This window comes from Lynx canadensis, chromosome E2 (assembly GCF_007474595.2).
Source record: "Lynx canadensis isolate LIC74 chromosome E2, mLynCan4.pri.v2, whole genome shotgun sequence".
Taxonomy (NCBI): domain Eukaryota; kingdom Metazoa; phylum Chordata; class Mammalia; order Carnivora; family Felidae; genus Lynx; species Lynx canadensis.
In genome coordinates this window covers 54,010,636-54,027,812 of record NC_044317.1, presented here as the reverse complement: position 1 = coordinate 54,027,812, position 17,177 = coordinate 54,010,636, and the positions used below count along the sequence as shown (strand labels likewise).

General features: G+C 51.6%; 1 protein-coding gene and 1 long non-coding RNA gene across 5 annotated transcripts; one reads left to right on the top strand and one right to left on the bottom strand.

Annotated features, from left to right (window-relative positions):
* The first annotated feature begins 4,996 nt into the window (after positions 1 to 4,996).
* On the top strand, positions 4,997 to 15,102 carry NAPSA (napsin A aspartic peptidase). 2 transcript variants are annotated; one of them, XM_030299365.1, is made up of 9 exons: positions 4,997 to 5,234; positions 8,359 to 8,500; positions 8,588 to 8,711; positions 8,905 to 9,023; positions 9,320 to 9,519; positions 11,330 to 11,452; positions 11,694 to 11,838; positions 14,482 to 14,580; positions 14,866 to 15,102. In XM_030299365.1, the coding sequence occupies exons 1-9, from the start codon at positions 5,158 to 5,160 to the stop codon at positions 14,908 to 14,910; spliced, it is 1,074 nt and encodes a 357-aa protein (XP_030155225.1). In that variant the 5' UTR covers positions 4,997 to 5,157; the 3' UTR covers positions 14,911 to 15,102. The 2 variants fall into 2 exon arrangements, with proteins under 2 accessions (XP_030155225.1, XP_030155224.1); XM_030299364.1 differs by having other exon boundaries at positions 5,000 to 5,234; positions 14,799 to 15,102.
* Positions 9,672 to 17,173, bottom strand: LOC115503298. 3 transcript variants are annotated; one of them, XR_003965330.1, is made up of 3 exons: positions 16,949 to 17,037; positions 16,560 to 16,604; positions 9,672 to 10,105 (listed from the first exon to the last, which is right to left on the bottom strand). It is a non-coding gene; the product is annotated as an uncharacterized LOC115503298 (long non-coding RNA). The 3 variants fall into 3 exon arrangements; XR_003965331.1 differs by lacking the exon at positions 16,560 to 16,604 and having other exon boundaries at positions 16,949 to 17,173; XR_003965329.1 differs by lacking the exon at positions 16,949 to 17,037 and having other exon boundaries at positions 16,560 to 16,886.
* Positions 17,174 to 17,177: the final 4 nt, after the last annotated feature.

Below are 17,177 nucleotides of genomic sequence, written 5' to 3'. Positions count from 1 at the left end.
ACAGGACATCTGGGTGAGGGGATTCTGAGAGATCGAGATGGAATATTCCAGCTGCTAAAATAGATGAGGGGGAGATGTGGTAAGACTTATCGTAGAGAAACTGATGCTCCGTCTTCTGGGTCAAGGAAATTCCCTAAAGCAATTGTGCTCAAAGTAGGTTGTTGAAAATACCTGCTGAGCATTTGCTAGATACCAGGCACTGTCCTAGGTGCTGGGGACGTGGTGACGAATGAAATAAACCAAGATCCCTGCCCTCGTGGAAATAAGATTATAATGGGGAAACAGGCAGTATCACTGATTCTAAGATGCACGTGACTTACACCTGATGACATCTTAGAGTTAATTAAATGTTCAAAGAGGTTGAGTGCTATGGGAAAAAATAGGTCAGGGTAAAGGAGATTGGAGATTTGGGGAGGGGATGGTTGCCATATTGAATTGGGTGGTCAGGGAAGACTTCACTAAGAAGGTGATATTCAAGAAAATATTTAAAGGAGAGAGGCTGACTAGGGTTTTTTGGAGGCAAGACACTTGGGTGGAACAGCCTGTGCAAAGGCCCTGAGGCAGGAGCATGTCTGGGTTTCTCTGAGAAACAACAAGGAGGCCAATGTGGCTAGGCTGAACGATCAAGGGGGATAGAGGAGAGAAGATGTCAGAGAGGGGCCAAGTCATAAAGTGCCTTTCAATTCTGGGATGCCATTGGTACCCCCTGATCCTTTGATCTTCTCTTCTCTTTGCCTCACTTCCTCTCACGTCCTCTCTTCCTTCCTTGGATTCTGTGGCCCAGTGCAGTCAGGTCCTTGTACACATTACTTTAACTTCCTTGCTCTTTCTCCCTCAGTCCTACTTGCCTGGCAAAACCCCAACGCTGGTTAAAAATGGACTTGGCCTTTCCTGTGCCTGCTCCCCCTAGCTGAGCTTGTGAGTGGACACACTTCAGCTGTGTGAGGGCAAGCCTCCAGTGGACATTCAGAACCAATCTGCAGGGCCTCTGCAGTTCCCTTCTCTAATCTCTAAGAAAGCGTGTTCTCACCTTCTCTCTCAAAATCTCCAGCACCCCTCCCCCTCTTCATTCTCACTTCTTCTTTGGCAGAAAAAAATAGAAGCCACCAGAAGAAGACTTCCGTGCATTTACCCCAGGGACACCACGAGCTCACTTGCAGAGGTACAGGTGAACTGCTGCCCTGCCCATGACCGTGTTGGGACAGCATGTAAGAGGCCTCCCCCACCCCCCCACTTAGGCACCGGATCCTTTCTCCTTCCCGTACTCAAAACTTTCCCTCTTGCAATGTTTCCTCCTCTCTCTTGCATCACTGTTTGTGCAACCTTTGAGCCGTTGACCTTCAAGGATTCCCCTTCACCAAACGCCAGCACGTCCTCACGGTGCTGTTGAGTATACTTCCTGAATCCTGCGTGTGTTGGGCTCACTCCTCTGCCCGAGCTCCCCACCTCTCCCACTTCATAGCTCCATCCGTGAAGATCCTTTTCTTCTAGGCTCCACCTACGGGACTTTCTTGCTACAGCTCTCTAACAGAAACCCAAGTTCAAGAGTTGGGGGCCCCAACCATCTTGAAAGCAGATTCTTTAGCTTTAGTGAAGGCTTTGCACGATGGCCACCTCAGCTGACATCTGTCCGCAACCCCGTGATCCAGAACCGCATGGCCAAGCTGCTTTCAAACTTCTAACCCAGACACCATGAACAATAATAAGTGTGTATTTCTGTTTTAAACCATTTAGTCCGGGGGTGACTTGTTACACAGCATTAGCTAACTAGTACACGCTCCCGAGTCTGCTTTTCTCTGTGTCTTTCCAGTCCTTGCAAATGAGGATAGCATTTACAGTGTTATGATACTGTAAGCATTGCCCTGTTTTTTCTGGAATGCGTTTCTATATTTCTTTCTATATTACTTTTCTTCTGAGGTAAAACTTCCCTAAAGTAAACCTACCTAGGGGCGCCTGAGTGGCTCAGTCAGTTAAGTGTCTGACTTCGGCTAAGGGCATGATTTCACAGCTCATGAGTTCGAGCCCCACTTTGGGCTTTCTGCTATCAGCGCAGAGCCCACTTCGGATCCTCTGTCCCCTTCTCTCTCTGTCCCTCCCCAGCTTGTTCTCTCTCTCAGAATAAATAAATAAACTTTTAAAAACATATAAAGTAAACCTACCCAAGGTGAAATACAAAATCTTAAACGTACAGCTCGATGCATTTTTACTGATGTATTCACCCATGGAACGCCCACTCAGATTGAGGTAGAGAACATCTCTAGCATCCCTCAAGGCTCCCACGTGCCCCCTCCCAGTCAATACCCTTCACGAAGGATCACCACTATTCCAACTTCTAAGTTGAGGTTGGTTTTGCCTGTTCTTGAACATAATATGAATGGAATCGCGTGTTTTGGCCTGTTTGGTCTCAAAATACTGTAGATGGGGTAGCTAATAATCATAGATATTTATTTCTCATGGTTCTGGAGGCTGGGAAGCCCACGGATCAAGGCACTGACTGATCGGGTCTGCTTCCTGGTTAATAGCCTTTTCACTGTGTCCACACAAGGGTTGGAGGGGCGGAGGAGCTCTCTATGGTCAATTTTAAAAGGGTATGAATCCCATTCTGGAGGGCTCCACCTTCCTGATTGAATCACCTCCCCCACCCCCCAAACCCCCACCTCTACTTTTACACTGGGGGTTCGTTTTCAACATTGAATTGGAAGGAGGACACAGACATTCAGTCCATACTAGGCACTCCTCGTTCTTTCACTTATCATTAGGTCTCTGAGAATTACCCATGTCCTGGGGGCGCCTGGCTGGCTCAGTCAGAAGAGCACGTGACTCTTGATCTCTGGGTTGTAAGTCTGAGCCCCACGTTGGGCATGGAGATTACTAAAAAAAAAAATAAAGACACAAAGTTTATTTTAAAAAATTACCCGTATCATTGCATAACTTATCAGTTCATTCCTTCTTATTGCTGAGTAGTGAGCCACTGAATGGATACCTTCCACAGTATGTCTATTCTCAAGCTCACGAACATACTGGTTGTTTCCAGTTTAGGGCTATTGTGAGTAATGCCGCTTTATTTATTTTTTATTTTTTTAAAATGTTTATTTCTGAGAGAGAGAGAGAAAGAGAGAGAGAGAGAGAGAGAGAGAGTATGAGCAGGGGAGGGGCAGAGAGAGAGGGAGACCCAGAATCCAAAGCAGGCTCCAGGCTCTGATGTGTCAGCATGGAGACCGATGGGGGGGTGGTTGGGGGGGTGGGGCTTGAACTCACAGACCAAGAGACCAAGACCTGAGTTGAAGCCGGACGGAAGCTCAACAGACTGAGCCCCCCAGGCGCCCCAGGGGACAGGATGTTTCAAGACAATGGAAGAGCTTTTTTTTTTTTTTCTTTATCTATCCGATTCCTTGTAGCTTTGGTGAGGCTGTGGGGAAATTGGGATTATTATCGCCCCTGCAGTTGGAAGCCTACATCATCACAAGTTCTCTGGGGAGTAACTAAGCAACATATATCCAGATCTACAACTTACATCTGCTCATGGCTGGAGTAATTATGGTTCGAGGAATCGTAATGCAGGGACAACGTGTGACTCTTGATCTTGGGGACATGAGTTTCCCCATGTTGCATGTAAAGATTATTTTTAAAAACGAGAAATCGTCGGGGCGCCTGGGGGGCTCAGTCAGTTGAGGGCCCGACTTCAGCTCAGGTCAGGATCTCGCGGTTCAGGAGTTCGAGCCCCGCGTCGGGCTCTGTGCTGACAGCTGGGAGCCTGGAGCCTGGATTCTGTGTCTCCCTCTCTCTCTGGCCCTCCCCCACTCGCACAGAAAAATACATATGCAGAAGATTACTGTAGCATTGTTTTAATATTAGAAAAGGGCAGGGGCACCCGGGTGGCTCAGCGGGTTGAGTGTCAGACTTTTCGTTTCAGCTCAGGTCATGATCTCACAGGTTCGTGAGTTCGAGCCCAGCACTGGGCTCTGCGCTGGTGATGCGGAGCTTGCTTGGGATTCTTTCTCTCCCTCTTTCTATGCCCCTCGTCCGCTCGCATGTGCACTCTCTCTCTGTCTCAAAAATAAACAAACAAACTTAAAAATTTTTTTTTTAATTTTTTAATGTGTATTTATTATTGAGGGAATAAATAATAAATTATTTATTAAATAAATAAATGTTTATTTATTTTTGAGCGGAGGAGGGACAGAGAGAGAGGGAGACACAGACTGTGAAGCAGGCTCCAGGCTCTGAGCTGTCAGCACAGAGCCCAACGCGGGGCTCGAACTCACGGACCGCAAGATCGTGACCTGGCTGAAGTCGGACGCTTAACCGACTGAGCCACCCAGGTGCCCAACTTTAAAAAAATGTTTAAATAAAAAAAACGACAAGCTGCTTATTGACATGTAAATCTAAGCTAGAAAACCAAAGACCTCAAATTGTTTCTCAGAAATGTTTGTAGCTCCATGATCAGTGCGTTTAAGAATGCAGATTCTTGGGATGAGCACTGGGTGTTGTATGGAAACTAATTTGACAATAAATTTCATATATTAAAAAAAAAGAAAAAAGAATGAAGATTCTTGGGCTCTATCTCAGGCCTTGGGAACCAGAATCTCTGAGCGTGGTGCCCAGGAATCTGCATTTTAACTAGACGTTCGGATGCCCATTTGATATTTGAGAAACTTAGTCAATGAAAAAAGGGGCACAATGAGACCCAGAGAGACATTGTCAAATACTTGTATGCTCTTTGCCCAGTTACCAGGGGAAGGAGCTCCTCTAGCCTGACCCTCTCTCCCTTCCCCCAGATCCTTGGCAACATCCGCCCTGCACTTGCCCAAGGAAACCTTGTGGTTAATGAATCCCGGAAAAGTGAAGTGAAAGTGGTAAACAAAGCAACAGCAGCTACAGGATTCGAAGTGGGGTGGGGGCCGCGGGAGACCGTCCCTGTCCCCTCGATGAAGTCGGGAGTGAGGCGACCAGTGACACAAGTTGACATGTCTGGTGTCCCTACAAAAATACTCCACACGTCCCTCAAACTACACCACCCGCTTCCCGCTCCGGTCCCCCCTCACCCACAGAGAGACTTCACCTCCCCGGTCACCTCAGAAACCCGGAGGTGGGCGGTGAACAGGGCGGAGTCTCTGAGGAAAGAAAACGGATGGGTCAACACTCGGGTCCCCAGAGATGTCTCCGCTACCGACGCTGCTGCTGTGGTGGCTGCTGCTGCTGACTGTGGAGCCTGCCAGCGCCTCGCTGATCCGGTACTGGGGACCCCCTACCCCGAACCTGGGATGGACTCTCCCCCTTTTGCCCTTCAAGACTGGGGCCCCCAAGTTCAGTGACTCCCAAAGCTGGCACCCCAGGGCCCGTGACTTCTATCTCTTGGGTTCCCAGACCTCCAAATTGGGCTCTCGCCGCCCTCCCCTCGCCCAGGGCGGGGGGCTTCTGCCCTGATGTGTCCTAAGAGGACACACAGCCCTTTCGGTCCAAGGTCCTCCAATCCCGAGACCCTCAACTGGGGACTCCTCCTTCCCTCCCCTCTCCAGACAAGTTTTTGGGAGATCCCACCCTGAGCTCTGATGATCTGGTACTGGGGTTTCCAGACATGCAACTCCCCTGGCCCCCAACCCAACAGATCTTGGAGACTCAGAACTGTGACTCCCCCAGCTTCACATCTCCCAGACTGCTTAGGTCTCAAGAAGCCCAGTTTGGGGGACCCCAGGGATCCCTCACTCACCTAGCCTCTGGTGGTGCCTCCCACCCCAATCTCTTACTTCTCCTCCCTTCTCCCATCCCCTGGAACCGGGGGGGGGGGGGCCAGGGAAGGGTCCTCTTCCAGGAAACATTTCCCCCACTTGACGTTCTTGAGCCTCTCAAAGACTGAGTCATGGCGGGGGTGGGGTGGGGGGTGGCAAAGAAGTGAGCGAGGGGGCAGGGCTCCAAGGAGTGATTTTAGGCAGGTACGTGAATATCCCTGCACATGATGTTTGCTAACCTGCTTCTTGAACCTAATAGATCACGGCCATTTCCCCAGCCAGCACAGAGGGCAGTGATTCTCTTCAGCGTTGTTTCAGGGCCAACAGAATCCGCAGGACCCAGGAACTTGTTAGAAATGCAAACCTTCAGGCTCCATCTCAGACCTAATTCATTAGAAACTACAAGTTCTGAATCTCAGCTCTGGGGCAGGGGCTGGCAAACTCTCAACCCAGGGCCAAATTCAACCTGCCGCCTGTTTTTTTGCGAACAAAGTTTAACAAAACCCAGCCACGTTGTCTAGGGCTGATTTTGTGCTATGCAGACGGAGCCGAGCAGTTGCAACAGAGGCAGGTGGCAGGCAAAATCTTTACCAAAAAACTTAAAGTTTGAGAATCACTGGCACAGAGAGCTACCTCCTCCTTTTCAGCGGTTGGGGGAATTCCATTCTGCAGAGCCAAGTCCTAGCTAGCCGGTCCCGTCTTCAAAATTAGACACATCCTCACAGACACAGCTTTGTGCACCTGTCCAGTGATCTCCTGTGGATGAAACTCATTGAGCTGAAATGAAGTTGGGTTAAAAGGCGTGTAAGGGCTCAGTGGGTTGAACGTCTGACTTCCTCTCCTGTCGTGATCTCTCAGTTCCTGAGTTTGAGCCCCACCTCGGGCTCACTGCTGTCAGCTGCTGTCATCATGGAGCTCGCTTTGGGTCCTTTGTCCCCATCTCTCTCTCTCTGCCCCTCCCCCCCAAAAAAGGTGTGTACAATTTTAAGCCCAATGATACACATCTGGCAAATCATCCTCCAGAAAGTTGGTATCAATCGATAGCCCCTAGCCAACGGTGAGTATTCTTAGGTCTTTGCCAATCTACAGGGCGAAAAAAGTTTTCTGACTCTCATCATTTGTATTCTTTTGACAACTCTTGGGGTTGGACATCTAACATAAAAAGATGTTATTTGTTTAGAAGCTGTTTGTACTTCTGCAAATTACCTGTTTGTGTCCTTTGCTTATTATCCTGGCAAATGTCAAGAACTGTAATGTTAGCTTGCCACAGTTTTGTGGCTGCTTGTAGAAGACACAAGACCCCCGGGTCAGAGACAAGGACAGGTTATTACTCTTGGCAACAGTAGTAGGCAGAGTATCAGTTCTCTGAGCCCCAGTTCCCACAGGGCGAGATGAAGAGAGCTGGCTGAGATCTGCACGGGCAGTGGGGTGCATTACAGGAGAGGAACCCCAAGTTTAGGGAACCTGGACCTTTTACAATGGATCATAAACCTGCGTGCTCTTTGGCCCAGAGGGAGACACTGTTTCTCCCCCAAGGCTGTTCACTAAATGAAATCCTTGACAAAGGCAGTGAGTCTGTCTGCAGAAATGTGAGAGAACCATGAGGGAATTGTCTTCCAACACCGGGTTGTTTATCTTATTCTTATTTGCTTGTAAAAGCTCTTTGCATATTAGATATATTAATTCTTTGACATACAACCTGTAATTATTTCTCTTAGATTTTTAAAAAAAACTTTTTAAACAGCTTTGTGTGTTGGGAAAGGGAGTACAAAGGTTTAAAATTTTAGAGTTACATTCATCAATCCTCTCCCCAATGATTTCTGGTCTTGGTATCATGATTTGAAAAATCTTACTCTTCCCAGAGTTATGTAAACATTTTACTTCTCTCTAGTGCTCTTATGTTACATTTCACATTAGATCTTTGATTATCTGCAGCGTATTTTATTATTATCTTTTTAATGTTCATTTATTTTTGAGAGAGACAGAGACAGAGTACGAGAGGGGGAGGAGCAGCGAGAGAGGGAGACACAGAATCCGAAGCAGGCTCCAGGCCCCGAGCTGTCAGCACAGAGCCCGACGCTGGGGCTCGAACTCATGAACCGCGAGATCATGATCCGAGCCCAAGTCGGACACTTAACCGACTGAGCCACCCGGGTGCCCCAAGGCGTGTATTTTAGCGTAAACAGTGAAACTGGGATTTGGTGCTTACAGCCTCCCCCACACCAACAGTGAAGAAAACAGTCTCCAACATCATGAAGTGAAGCATGCAAGTGTTTTTTGCCAAGTCTAGTTTCATGGTGGGGTCTTCGAAAGCCTTTGTGGGTGTCGAGTTCCCGAGGATGGCTTATGTTACGTTCTTTGAAATGGCCCTTATCGACAGACTTTGGGGAAAGTCTGTTTGGGGTGGGCTGGTTCGCTCTTGCAGAGTCTTTGGGGAGATTTGTCATCATGGTTTGATAGGTATCCCGTTGGGTTTCCTGGAAGGTTGTTATTGCAGGGTTTGTGACGATGGCTGCTGTTGTAGGACCGTTGAGACGTTTGCTTTGTCGTTCCACCCCATTTGGGAGATTCCTTTATGGAGGGTCTCCAGGAAGCGTAATTTCCTAAGTGTCAGGATCCTCCCCCACAGGATCCCTCTCCGCCGCGTGCACACTGGACACAGGACTCTGAACCCACTGAGGGGATGGGGGAAGCCAGCAGCGACCCCCGCTTTGGGGGCCCCCTCCCCTGGAGACAAGCCCACCTTCATACCTCTCTCTAACTACATGAATGTGAGTCTCAGCCCCAGAGAGTCCTCACCCTCCCCCCCACTTAAGAAGTCAAACCCTTCATTCACCCTCTCTCCGTTTGACCCTCAGGTCCAGTATTACGGGCAAATTGGACTGGGAACGCCCCCACAAAACTTCTCTGTCGTTTTTGACACTGGCTCCTCCAATCTCTGGGTCCCGTCCATAAGATGCCACTTCTTCAGCCTGCCCTGCTGTGAGCTTTCATGGGGGAGGATGAGACTGAACAGGGGCGATGGGAGAAGTGGGGCCTGGGTCTTGGCTTCCCGAGGATTTTTGAGGTGCTGTTCTCTTCTGACATGCCCTCACGGGTCACAAGTTCACAAAGGCAGGAGGCCACTGGGGAGACTCCCTTCCTCCAGTGACACCTCCCGGATCTTCTGACCTAGGGCTCCACCACCGTTTCAACCCCAAGGCCTCCAGCTCCTTCCAACCCAATGGGACCAAGTTTGCCATTCAGTATGGAACTGGGAGGCTAGCTGGCATCCTGAGTGAGGACAAGCTGACTGTGCGTGACCACTGACCCCAGGAAGACTTGAGGCTGGGAGAACCCCACCGTCTGAGAGGATCTGGCTTAGGGAGGGGGGCTTAGGAGGCGGGGCTTCCTGGGGAAATGGATGAAGGGGGCGGGGTTTCCTGGTTAAAGGGGTGGGCTTCCTAAGTGGGGAAGCCATCCTTCCTAGACGGTTGGGGGCTGTTTTCAGGTGTGTCCATATGGGATTCATGCCTTGGTTTGGAACATTTCAGGGTTATGTAGGTTATGTCCTTCAAGAAGCAACCTGCCCCATTTGAATCTATCCGTAGATTGGAGGAATTATGAATGCATCAGTGATTTTTGGAGAGGCTCTGTGGGAGTCCAGCCTGGTGTTCACTCTTGCCCGCTTCGATGGGGTACTGGGCCTTGCTTTCCCCGTTCTGGCCGTGGGAGGGGTCCGACCCCCACTGGATGTACTGGTGGACCAGGGGCTACTGGATAAGCCTGTCTTCTCCTTCTACCTCAACAGGTAATGGGCGAGGGTCTACCTTCCTATGAGTCCTAGCCCCAATTAAGATGTTCTGTCTGCTTTCAGAAGTCCCATGTCCAATAAAGGAAGTCTCATCTTCCACTCAGGAAGTCACCTACCCAATATAAATAACACGTGATCAAAAAGTCCCACTCACCGAGCAACCTTAAGACCTACTACAAGCACTCACTGTCACTTTAAATGCCTCATGTTTCAAACCCAAACCGGGAAACTCCGTGCCTTACCTACTCAACTTAGGAACTCCCTCTTCCCCCGCACACAAAGCCCAAATTCCACTTGCGAATACATTCCAGAAGTCCGAAGCTACCCATTTTAATCGAAGAAGTCCCACCTATCTTTTAGGAAGCTCAACTTTACGCTCAGAAAGCCCCACCCACCATCCAGGAAGGCCCCACCTTCCCTCTGGAGGTCCATCCCCCACAGTCATAAAATCCTACGCCTGAGCAGGTCCCACCCACTCGGGAAGCTCCACTTACCTCTGGAGGGGTCCTCTCCTTCCACACCTCCAGGAATCCCCGCCCTTCTCAGCCAAATCAGGAAGTCAGCCACCTCTGACCCACGAGACCTACAATTTAGAAAGTCTCACCATGTGCCCAGGAAGCCACCCCACTTCTGCCCAAGTGACACCTGCCAGAGCCAATTCGCAAACCCCAGGGCTCCATGCGCACTCCACCCCAGTGGCTCAGTTGGTGAAGAGTCCAATTCTCGATTTCAGCTCAGGTCAAGCTCTTCTGCTGGGTGGGGCGCCTGCTTAAGATTCTCTCTCCCCCCTCTCTGCCCCTCCCCTGCTCACCCGCACGCGTATGCGCTCTCTTCCAGTAAGTAACAAACTCCACCCCAAAAGTTCTACCTTCCACAGTCAAATCAAGAAGCCCTGGGGGCTGCTGCGTGGTTCAGTCGTTAAGTATCTGACTTTGGCTCAGGTCATGATCTCATGGTTCGTGAGTTCGAACCACGTATCTGATGAGCTCAAGCCCCACTTCAGGAAAAAAAAAAACAACAGGAGCCCACTCTGGGTGAGCCCCGCTTCCCTCTCTCTCTTTCTCTCTCTCTCAAAAAATAATAATAATTAATTAAAAATTTTAAAAATAAAAATAAAAAAAGAAGTCCTGTCCCCACTTCAGAAGCCCCCCAGGACCCTAAAAGACCTTCACCAAGAAAAGTCCCATTTCCTTTTCCTTTTTTTGCTTTGCTTCCGGTCCCAACATCTAGACCCTGCCTACATCCCACTACTCCACCCAGAACTGGTGACCTCCCATTGGCAGGAATTCCCTGCCTTTTTTTTAAGTTTATTGATTTATTAAAAAAGGTTGTTTTTTTTAAATGTTTATTCATTTTTGAGAGACAGAGAGAGACAGTGTTAGCGGGGGAGGGGGGCGGGGGGGGGGCAGAGAGAGAGGGAGACACAGAACCCGAAGCAGGCTCCAGGCTCTGAGCTGTCAGCACAGAGCCCGACGTGGGGCTTGAACCCACGAACTTTGAGATCATGACCTGACTGAAGTCGGACGCTTAACCGACTGAGCCACCCAGGCACCCCAAGTTTATTTATTTATTTTTGAGAGAGTAAGAGAACACAGTGCATGCGCGTGCAAGCTGGGGGAGGGACAGAGAGAAAAGGGAGACAGACAATCCCAAACAGGCTCCGCAATGTCAGCACAGAGCCTGACACAGGGCTCGAACCCACGAACCATGAGAACTCTCAACCGACTGAGCCACCCAGGAGCCCCAGGAACTCTCTTCCTTGACCCTGCCAGGCCGGCAGGACACTGACGGCACTTTGCCTCTGCAGGGATCCTGAAGCGGCCGATGGAGGAGAGCTGGTCCTGGGGGGCTACGATCCGGCTCACTATATCCCACCCCTCACCTTCGTGCCGGTCACGATCCCCGCCTACTGGCAGATCCACATGGGGCGGTGAGAGACCTGGCCTCCTAGGTCTGGGAGGAATGGGCCAGAGACCAAGCCCCATTGTCCTGGGGAGGAGGGAGCCAGAGGCCTGGACTCCTGCTCTGAGGGAGGAGGAAGCTGGGGGCCTGGACTCCTGGGTCTGGGGGAGGAGGGGCTGGGCCAGGGCTCCTGTGATTGAGGGAGGAGGGGCTGAGGGCCTGGATTCCTAGGACACCGGCTCCAACGTCTACCCTTTGCCCCCTCACAGTATGAAGGTGGGCACAGGGCTGACCCTTTGTGCCCAGGGCTGCGCTGCCATCCTGGACACGGGCACGTCCCTCATCACGGGACCCACTGAAGAGATCCAGGCCCTGAATAAAGCCATTGGAGGAATCTCCTTGCTGGTGGGCGTGGTGAGGACCTAGTGTCTGGTGGGGCTTTGATGGCAAACACTGGGCAGGATGCTTGGGGCCCGAGGGTGGGATTAGGTGGTTAAGAGGTATCCCAAGGCAGAAGGCACTGGGCATCACGAGTGACAGGCTGTGGGGCAGTGGTCGGAAGCAAGGACACTTCCTAGGCATCTGCTGCGTGAGTCTGGAGATGGTGATACGGGTTGATTCAGGACTGCACGGGAGTGAGAAGCCTAGGGAGCCTGGGGACATCCGGGGGAGGTACACAGGAAGCTGAGGAATATTTACCATCAGATGGTACTCAGAGCCTTGGAGGGCAGCCGTCTCTGGGAGAGAGAAGAGGTCTCAGGAGCAGCCTTGGGGAACATCCACATGGAGAAGTGGAGACAGGGCAGGAGCGGTGGCAGGCAGGGGAGGGGCGCCTGGAGAGTGGGGGCTCACTGAGGTTGTGCAAAGGAAGCTTGAGGCATGGAGGGGCACGGTGAAGATAAAAGGTGCTCACCCACTTCTCATCAGCAGGCCCTTCAGTTTGGGAGGGGCGGGGGGGGGCAGGGGGCGGGTCCTTCCAGGTAGAAATTTCCACGAGGTGTATCAAATGCCTAGGATGTGGGCTTATAATGAGCCAAGGGAACCACGTAGATTGGAGTGGTTATGGGCATGGGTTGTCCGGGTTGGAACCCAGCTCTGCCACTGTTTTCTCTTGGACAAGCAACTTAATATTCCTTTGCCTCAGGGCGCCTGGGTGGCTCAGTTGGTTAAGCGTGGGTGCGAGCCCCACGTCAGGCTCTGTGCTGACAGCTCAGAGCCTGGAGCCTGCTTGAGATTATGTCTCCCTCTCTCTCTCTCTCTCTGCCCCTCCCCTGCTCACACTCTGTCTCTCTCTCTCTCTCTAACATAAATAAAACATTAATATTCCTTTGCCTCAGTTTCCTAACTTCTAAAACAGGGTTACTAATACTCGTGTTTTAGGTATGTTGTGAGGGCTGAATGCATTAGCCTACATAAGGTTCTAAGCTGATGCTCTGATCATACACTGGAAATCAACCTTGTTCCCATTATTCCTTATCTTCCCAACAAGGTAATGACTATTGGTTTTGAAGAAAGACAGACTTCCTGGCAGTTACTTACAGTGGCCTAACATTGTATTCTTGGGTACTTGGGGGGTGGTGGGATTTGAGGTAACGTGGAGAACAACTGTTCTAACAATCTAAAAAGGGCAGCTCTCAGGACGCCCGGGTGGCTGTCGATTAAGCTTTTTGACTTCAGCTCAGGTCATGATCTCACTGTTCAGGAGTTCGAGTCCGCATTGGGTGAGCTCGAGCCCGGCTTCAGGGTGAGCCAGACTCTGTCTCTCTCTCTCTCTCTCTCTCTCCCTCTCTCTCTCTCTCTGTCCCTCGTGGGATTCTGTCTCTTGCTCTGTCTCCACCCTCACTCACTTGCTCTCTCCCTCTCTCCCTCTCTCTCTCTCTCTCTCTCTCTCTCTCTCGCGCGCGCGCGCGCGCACGCGCTCTCTCAAAAAATAAAAATAAACATAACAAAAATAAAAAGGGCAGCTCTCAGCCACTCAGCTCCGGCTAAGTATTCCCATGTGGGGAAAGCCAGATCTCCTGGTTTGTTGGAGAAAGCTGAAAACATTATCTGAAAGCTCCTGGTTTGGGCCACAGACCACCCCTTAAACAAAGGAAACGAGCCAATCAACAAGGAATGACTAGGTATTTAGAGTTATCAAGCCAATAAGGGCAGAAACTGAAAAGAAGGAACAAGGGGGAAAGGAAGGAGGGGGTGACCAAAACCTTATAAAACAAGGTCCCTTGTCTACAGCCACAGGTATTCACCTTCGAATGTCCCCTCTCTGTAAAGAGAGTTTTCATACTGTTTTGTTTTGTTTTGTTTAAGTTTATTTGTTTTGAGAGAGAATGCGCGTGCTTGCGAGTTGGGGAAGGGCAGAGAGAGGGAGAGACAGAATCCCAAGCAGGCTCTGTGCCACCGGCCCGATGCAGGCTTCGAACCCATGAACCATGAGATCATGAACTGAGCTGAACCCAAGAGTTGGATGTTTAACCGTCTGAGCCATCCAGGCGCCACCATATTATTCGTAACTTTCTAATTTTCAATAATAAACTTTGGCCCGCTGCTCACTTAAAAAACAAGCAAGCAAGCAAGCCCCTGGTTTGTGATAACACTTACTATGTGTCCAGGCATTCTTCCAAACTAACTTATTATCCACATAACATACCTATGAAGTGTTACTATCAACTACACCTTCAAATTGGACACCGCGGCACAGAGAGATTAAGTAACTTGCCTAAGGCTGCACGGCAGCAGACTCCAAGGATACCACCTGCACCACCGTGGGGTACAGTTGGTAACTAATTTTTAAAACATTTTAGACACAGTGCAAGACAACTTAAATGCACCCTGTGGGCTCCATGTGCCTCGGGGCCGGTAGTTTCTGATCCACAAGTAGATGAAGGAAAAGAGGGTTTGATCAAATGGGAGCCTAAAGGAAGTGGCAACTATGTTAGGGGCGAAGGAAGAGCGGGTGAGGCGAGAGAAGGCAGCAGAACTTGACCGCACAAGACCGTGAAGACCTATCTTAAGCAGAGCGGGAATCCCTCAGCCCCACTTGTTCCTCCTCTCCCTCAGTACCTCATCCAGTGCGAGACAATCCCCAGGCTGCCCCCCGTCTCCTTCCTCCTTGGTGGGGTCTGGTTTAACCTCACGGCTCAGGACTACGTCATCCAGGTAGGTGGTCATCCAGGTAGGTGGCCGTCACAAGGCAGTGACGCAATAAGATGGGATTTGAGAGGATGGAGCTGGGAACGAGACATCACTGGGACGGAGTAGGGGCCACAGAAACATTTCTGGTGCCAGGGGTAGTGGGCGGGGCAAAGCTGTGGCTCCCGGGGAAGAGGCGGGTTCGGTGTGCCTGACACCCAGTGGCCCGTTTTGTCGCCTTGCAGAGTGTTCGGGGTGGTTTCCGCCTCTGCTTGTCTGGCTTCCAGGCCCTCGACATGCCTTCGCCTGCAGGACCCCTCTGGATTCTCGGCGATGTCTTCTTGCGGACCTACGTAGCCGTCTTCGACCGCGGGAACCTGACGAGCGGGGCCCGAGTGGGGCTGGCGCGCTCTCGCTTTGGGGAAACCTGACCACGAAAGGGTGGGCCCGCGCAGGCGCAGTTTTCCGGTTGGCGCCTCGGTTAGGCGCATGCGCACCGAGTGGTAGTCGAGGCCCAGGTACTCCGTAAAAATCCGTTCTTACCATTGACTCTACCTGGGTCACTTTTTTCTTTTTTTTAAGCGCGTGATTTTTGGAGAGAAAAGTTAGTGTCCAGCTCTCTGACTTGAGGAAGAAAGGAAGGAGAAAGGTATCACTCCTTTTCTCCAGGGCAGGGCTCCCGCCGGTGCGGAGGCCTTGTACTACGAATCCCAGGAGGCCCTTCGCCTACGCTGTCTCTAGACAGAGGCGTCCGGCACCGCGAAGCCTCATGGACCTTGTATTCCAGGCCGTGTTCTCGTCTTGCCGGGGGCGGGCGCAGCCACAACATGCGTGGGAGGCGACAGGTCGCGACGGCAGCGACAGGTGGCAGTGGGGGGTGGTGCCTGAATCGTAAAGGGCTTTCCAACCCTTGTTTTAAGGGGAGGGGATATGATTCCCGCAGACTTCAACCTCTGTTCTTCCTTTCTCCCCTTGGGATTCCGAGACCCCTGGGTCCGCCATAAAGGCGGGGCTTGAAGCCCCCGGGTTGGGGGAGCTGTGCTGTCCCTCCTCCGGCGATGATGTCATTCCCCCCCTCCGCAGCTTCTTGCTGCCCTGAGCTGCCGGGGCTGGGTCACCCCTCCCCCAACGCCAGCCCCGGATTCCCCCATCCCCGCCCCGCCTCGACTTGGGGTGAGTACGGGGGGAGGGGGAGAAGGCACAGGGTCCGGGGGCGGTAAAACGACCCAAATCCCAGTTTTGGAGGCGAGAGACCTGGGAGATGGGGACTCAAAGATTACAGCGGAGAAATTCTTCCTTAATAACGAGCTTCGGGAGCCAAGGTTCTTGGAAGGCCTGGGGGGACCAAGGATCGTAGGCGGAGAGTCTCCATATTTTCAGCTTTACTGTTCGGGAGACCCTCTTTCCTGGATTTATAACTGATGGGAATGGGGGTGGAGGAACGAGGCTGGGATCCTAGAAGTCGGGAAGCGGGAGACCCTTTCCCAATTCCAGGGCCTTGGAGAATGGGGGAGGGGGGATGAGGGGGGCGCCAAGGATGACAGAGGTGGGAGTTTGGAGCTTTCAGGAATTTTGTGCCTGGAGGACCAGGAAAAGGATAGATTGGGAAGGAGGAGGGGTGGGAAAGGGCTGCAAACCAGGACAGACATTGGTCTACAGCCTCCTGATGTCCATCGCCCCAAATCAAGTCCGCTTCCCCCTGGTCTGTTTGCAGGGCTGGGTGTCCCATACCCGGAGCCTACATTATGCCTCCAGTCGCCTACCCCATGGGTATAGACTCGAGGCTCACAAATCCCCCACATACCCCGGTGGGTCCTGGAGAGGGCCACGAGGGAGTGGTGGCATTCAGTTTTCCCTGGACCTGATGGAGTCTGGACTATACTGTTACTCCTTGCCCCAGGGCCTCCGCCCCGCTCCCATGGCCTCTAATCTGGAGTCTCATCCCATATCGTCCCCTATGGCAGCCCCCTCGCCCACAGCCCCCACCTTCTCCCACACCTTCTGACCTCTGCAAAAACGCTGATTTGGTAACTGGATCCCGTGCCTGGCTGCTGTCAAAAGCAGAAGAGAAAAGTAGAGTTGGGGGGAGGGGAGAGGATATAAGGGAGCATAGCTGATTTTTAGGTGTTTACCCTAGTCCCTACTCCCACCCCTAGTGCCTACCCAACCCCTCCTCCAGCCACCACCCCCACTCGTGACTTGCTCAGAAACCTCACTCAACCCAAGCCTCAACCTAAGCCCAGTCCCTCACCTCAGGATTCACTGCTTCTGCCTGGGGATACACCAGAATTCAGGGTAGAGAAGAGTAGGAAGTTTTGATGTCTTTTCTCTGCCTTCCTGGGTCCCATCGGGGGCTTGAGTACCGCCCAAGGTCTGGGAGGGGTGAAGGAAATACCTCCTTGGTCTGCAGGACAGGCTCCACTTCTGCAACTCTCTCCGCAGTGACGCAGCCTCGGGTCCTGGCCAGGATGGGGGTTAGAGGGGGGTGATGGAGGGACAGAGACCAAAGGACAGCGGGACAAAGTCCCAAAGAAGTGGAGACAGAGCCTCATAAGGGGATGAAAGAGGCACGGGGAGTGGGGATAGAGACCCGCATAGGGGACAGAGAGAAAAAGGAGAGAAAG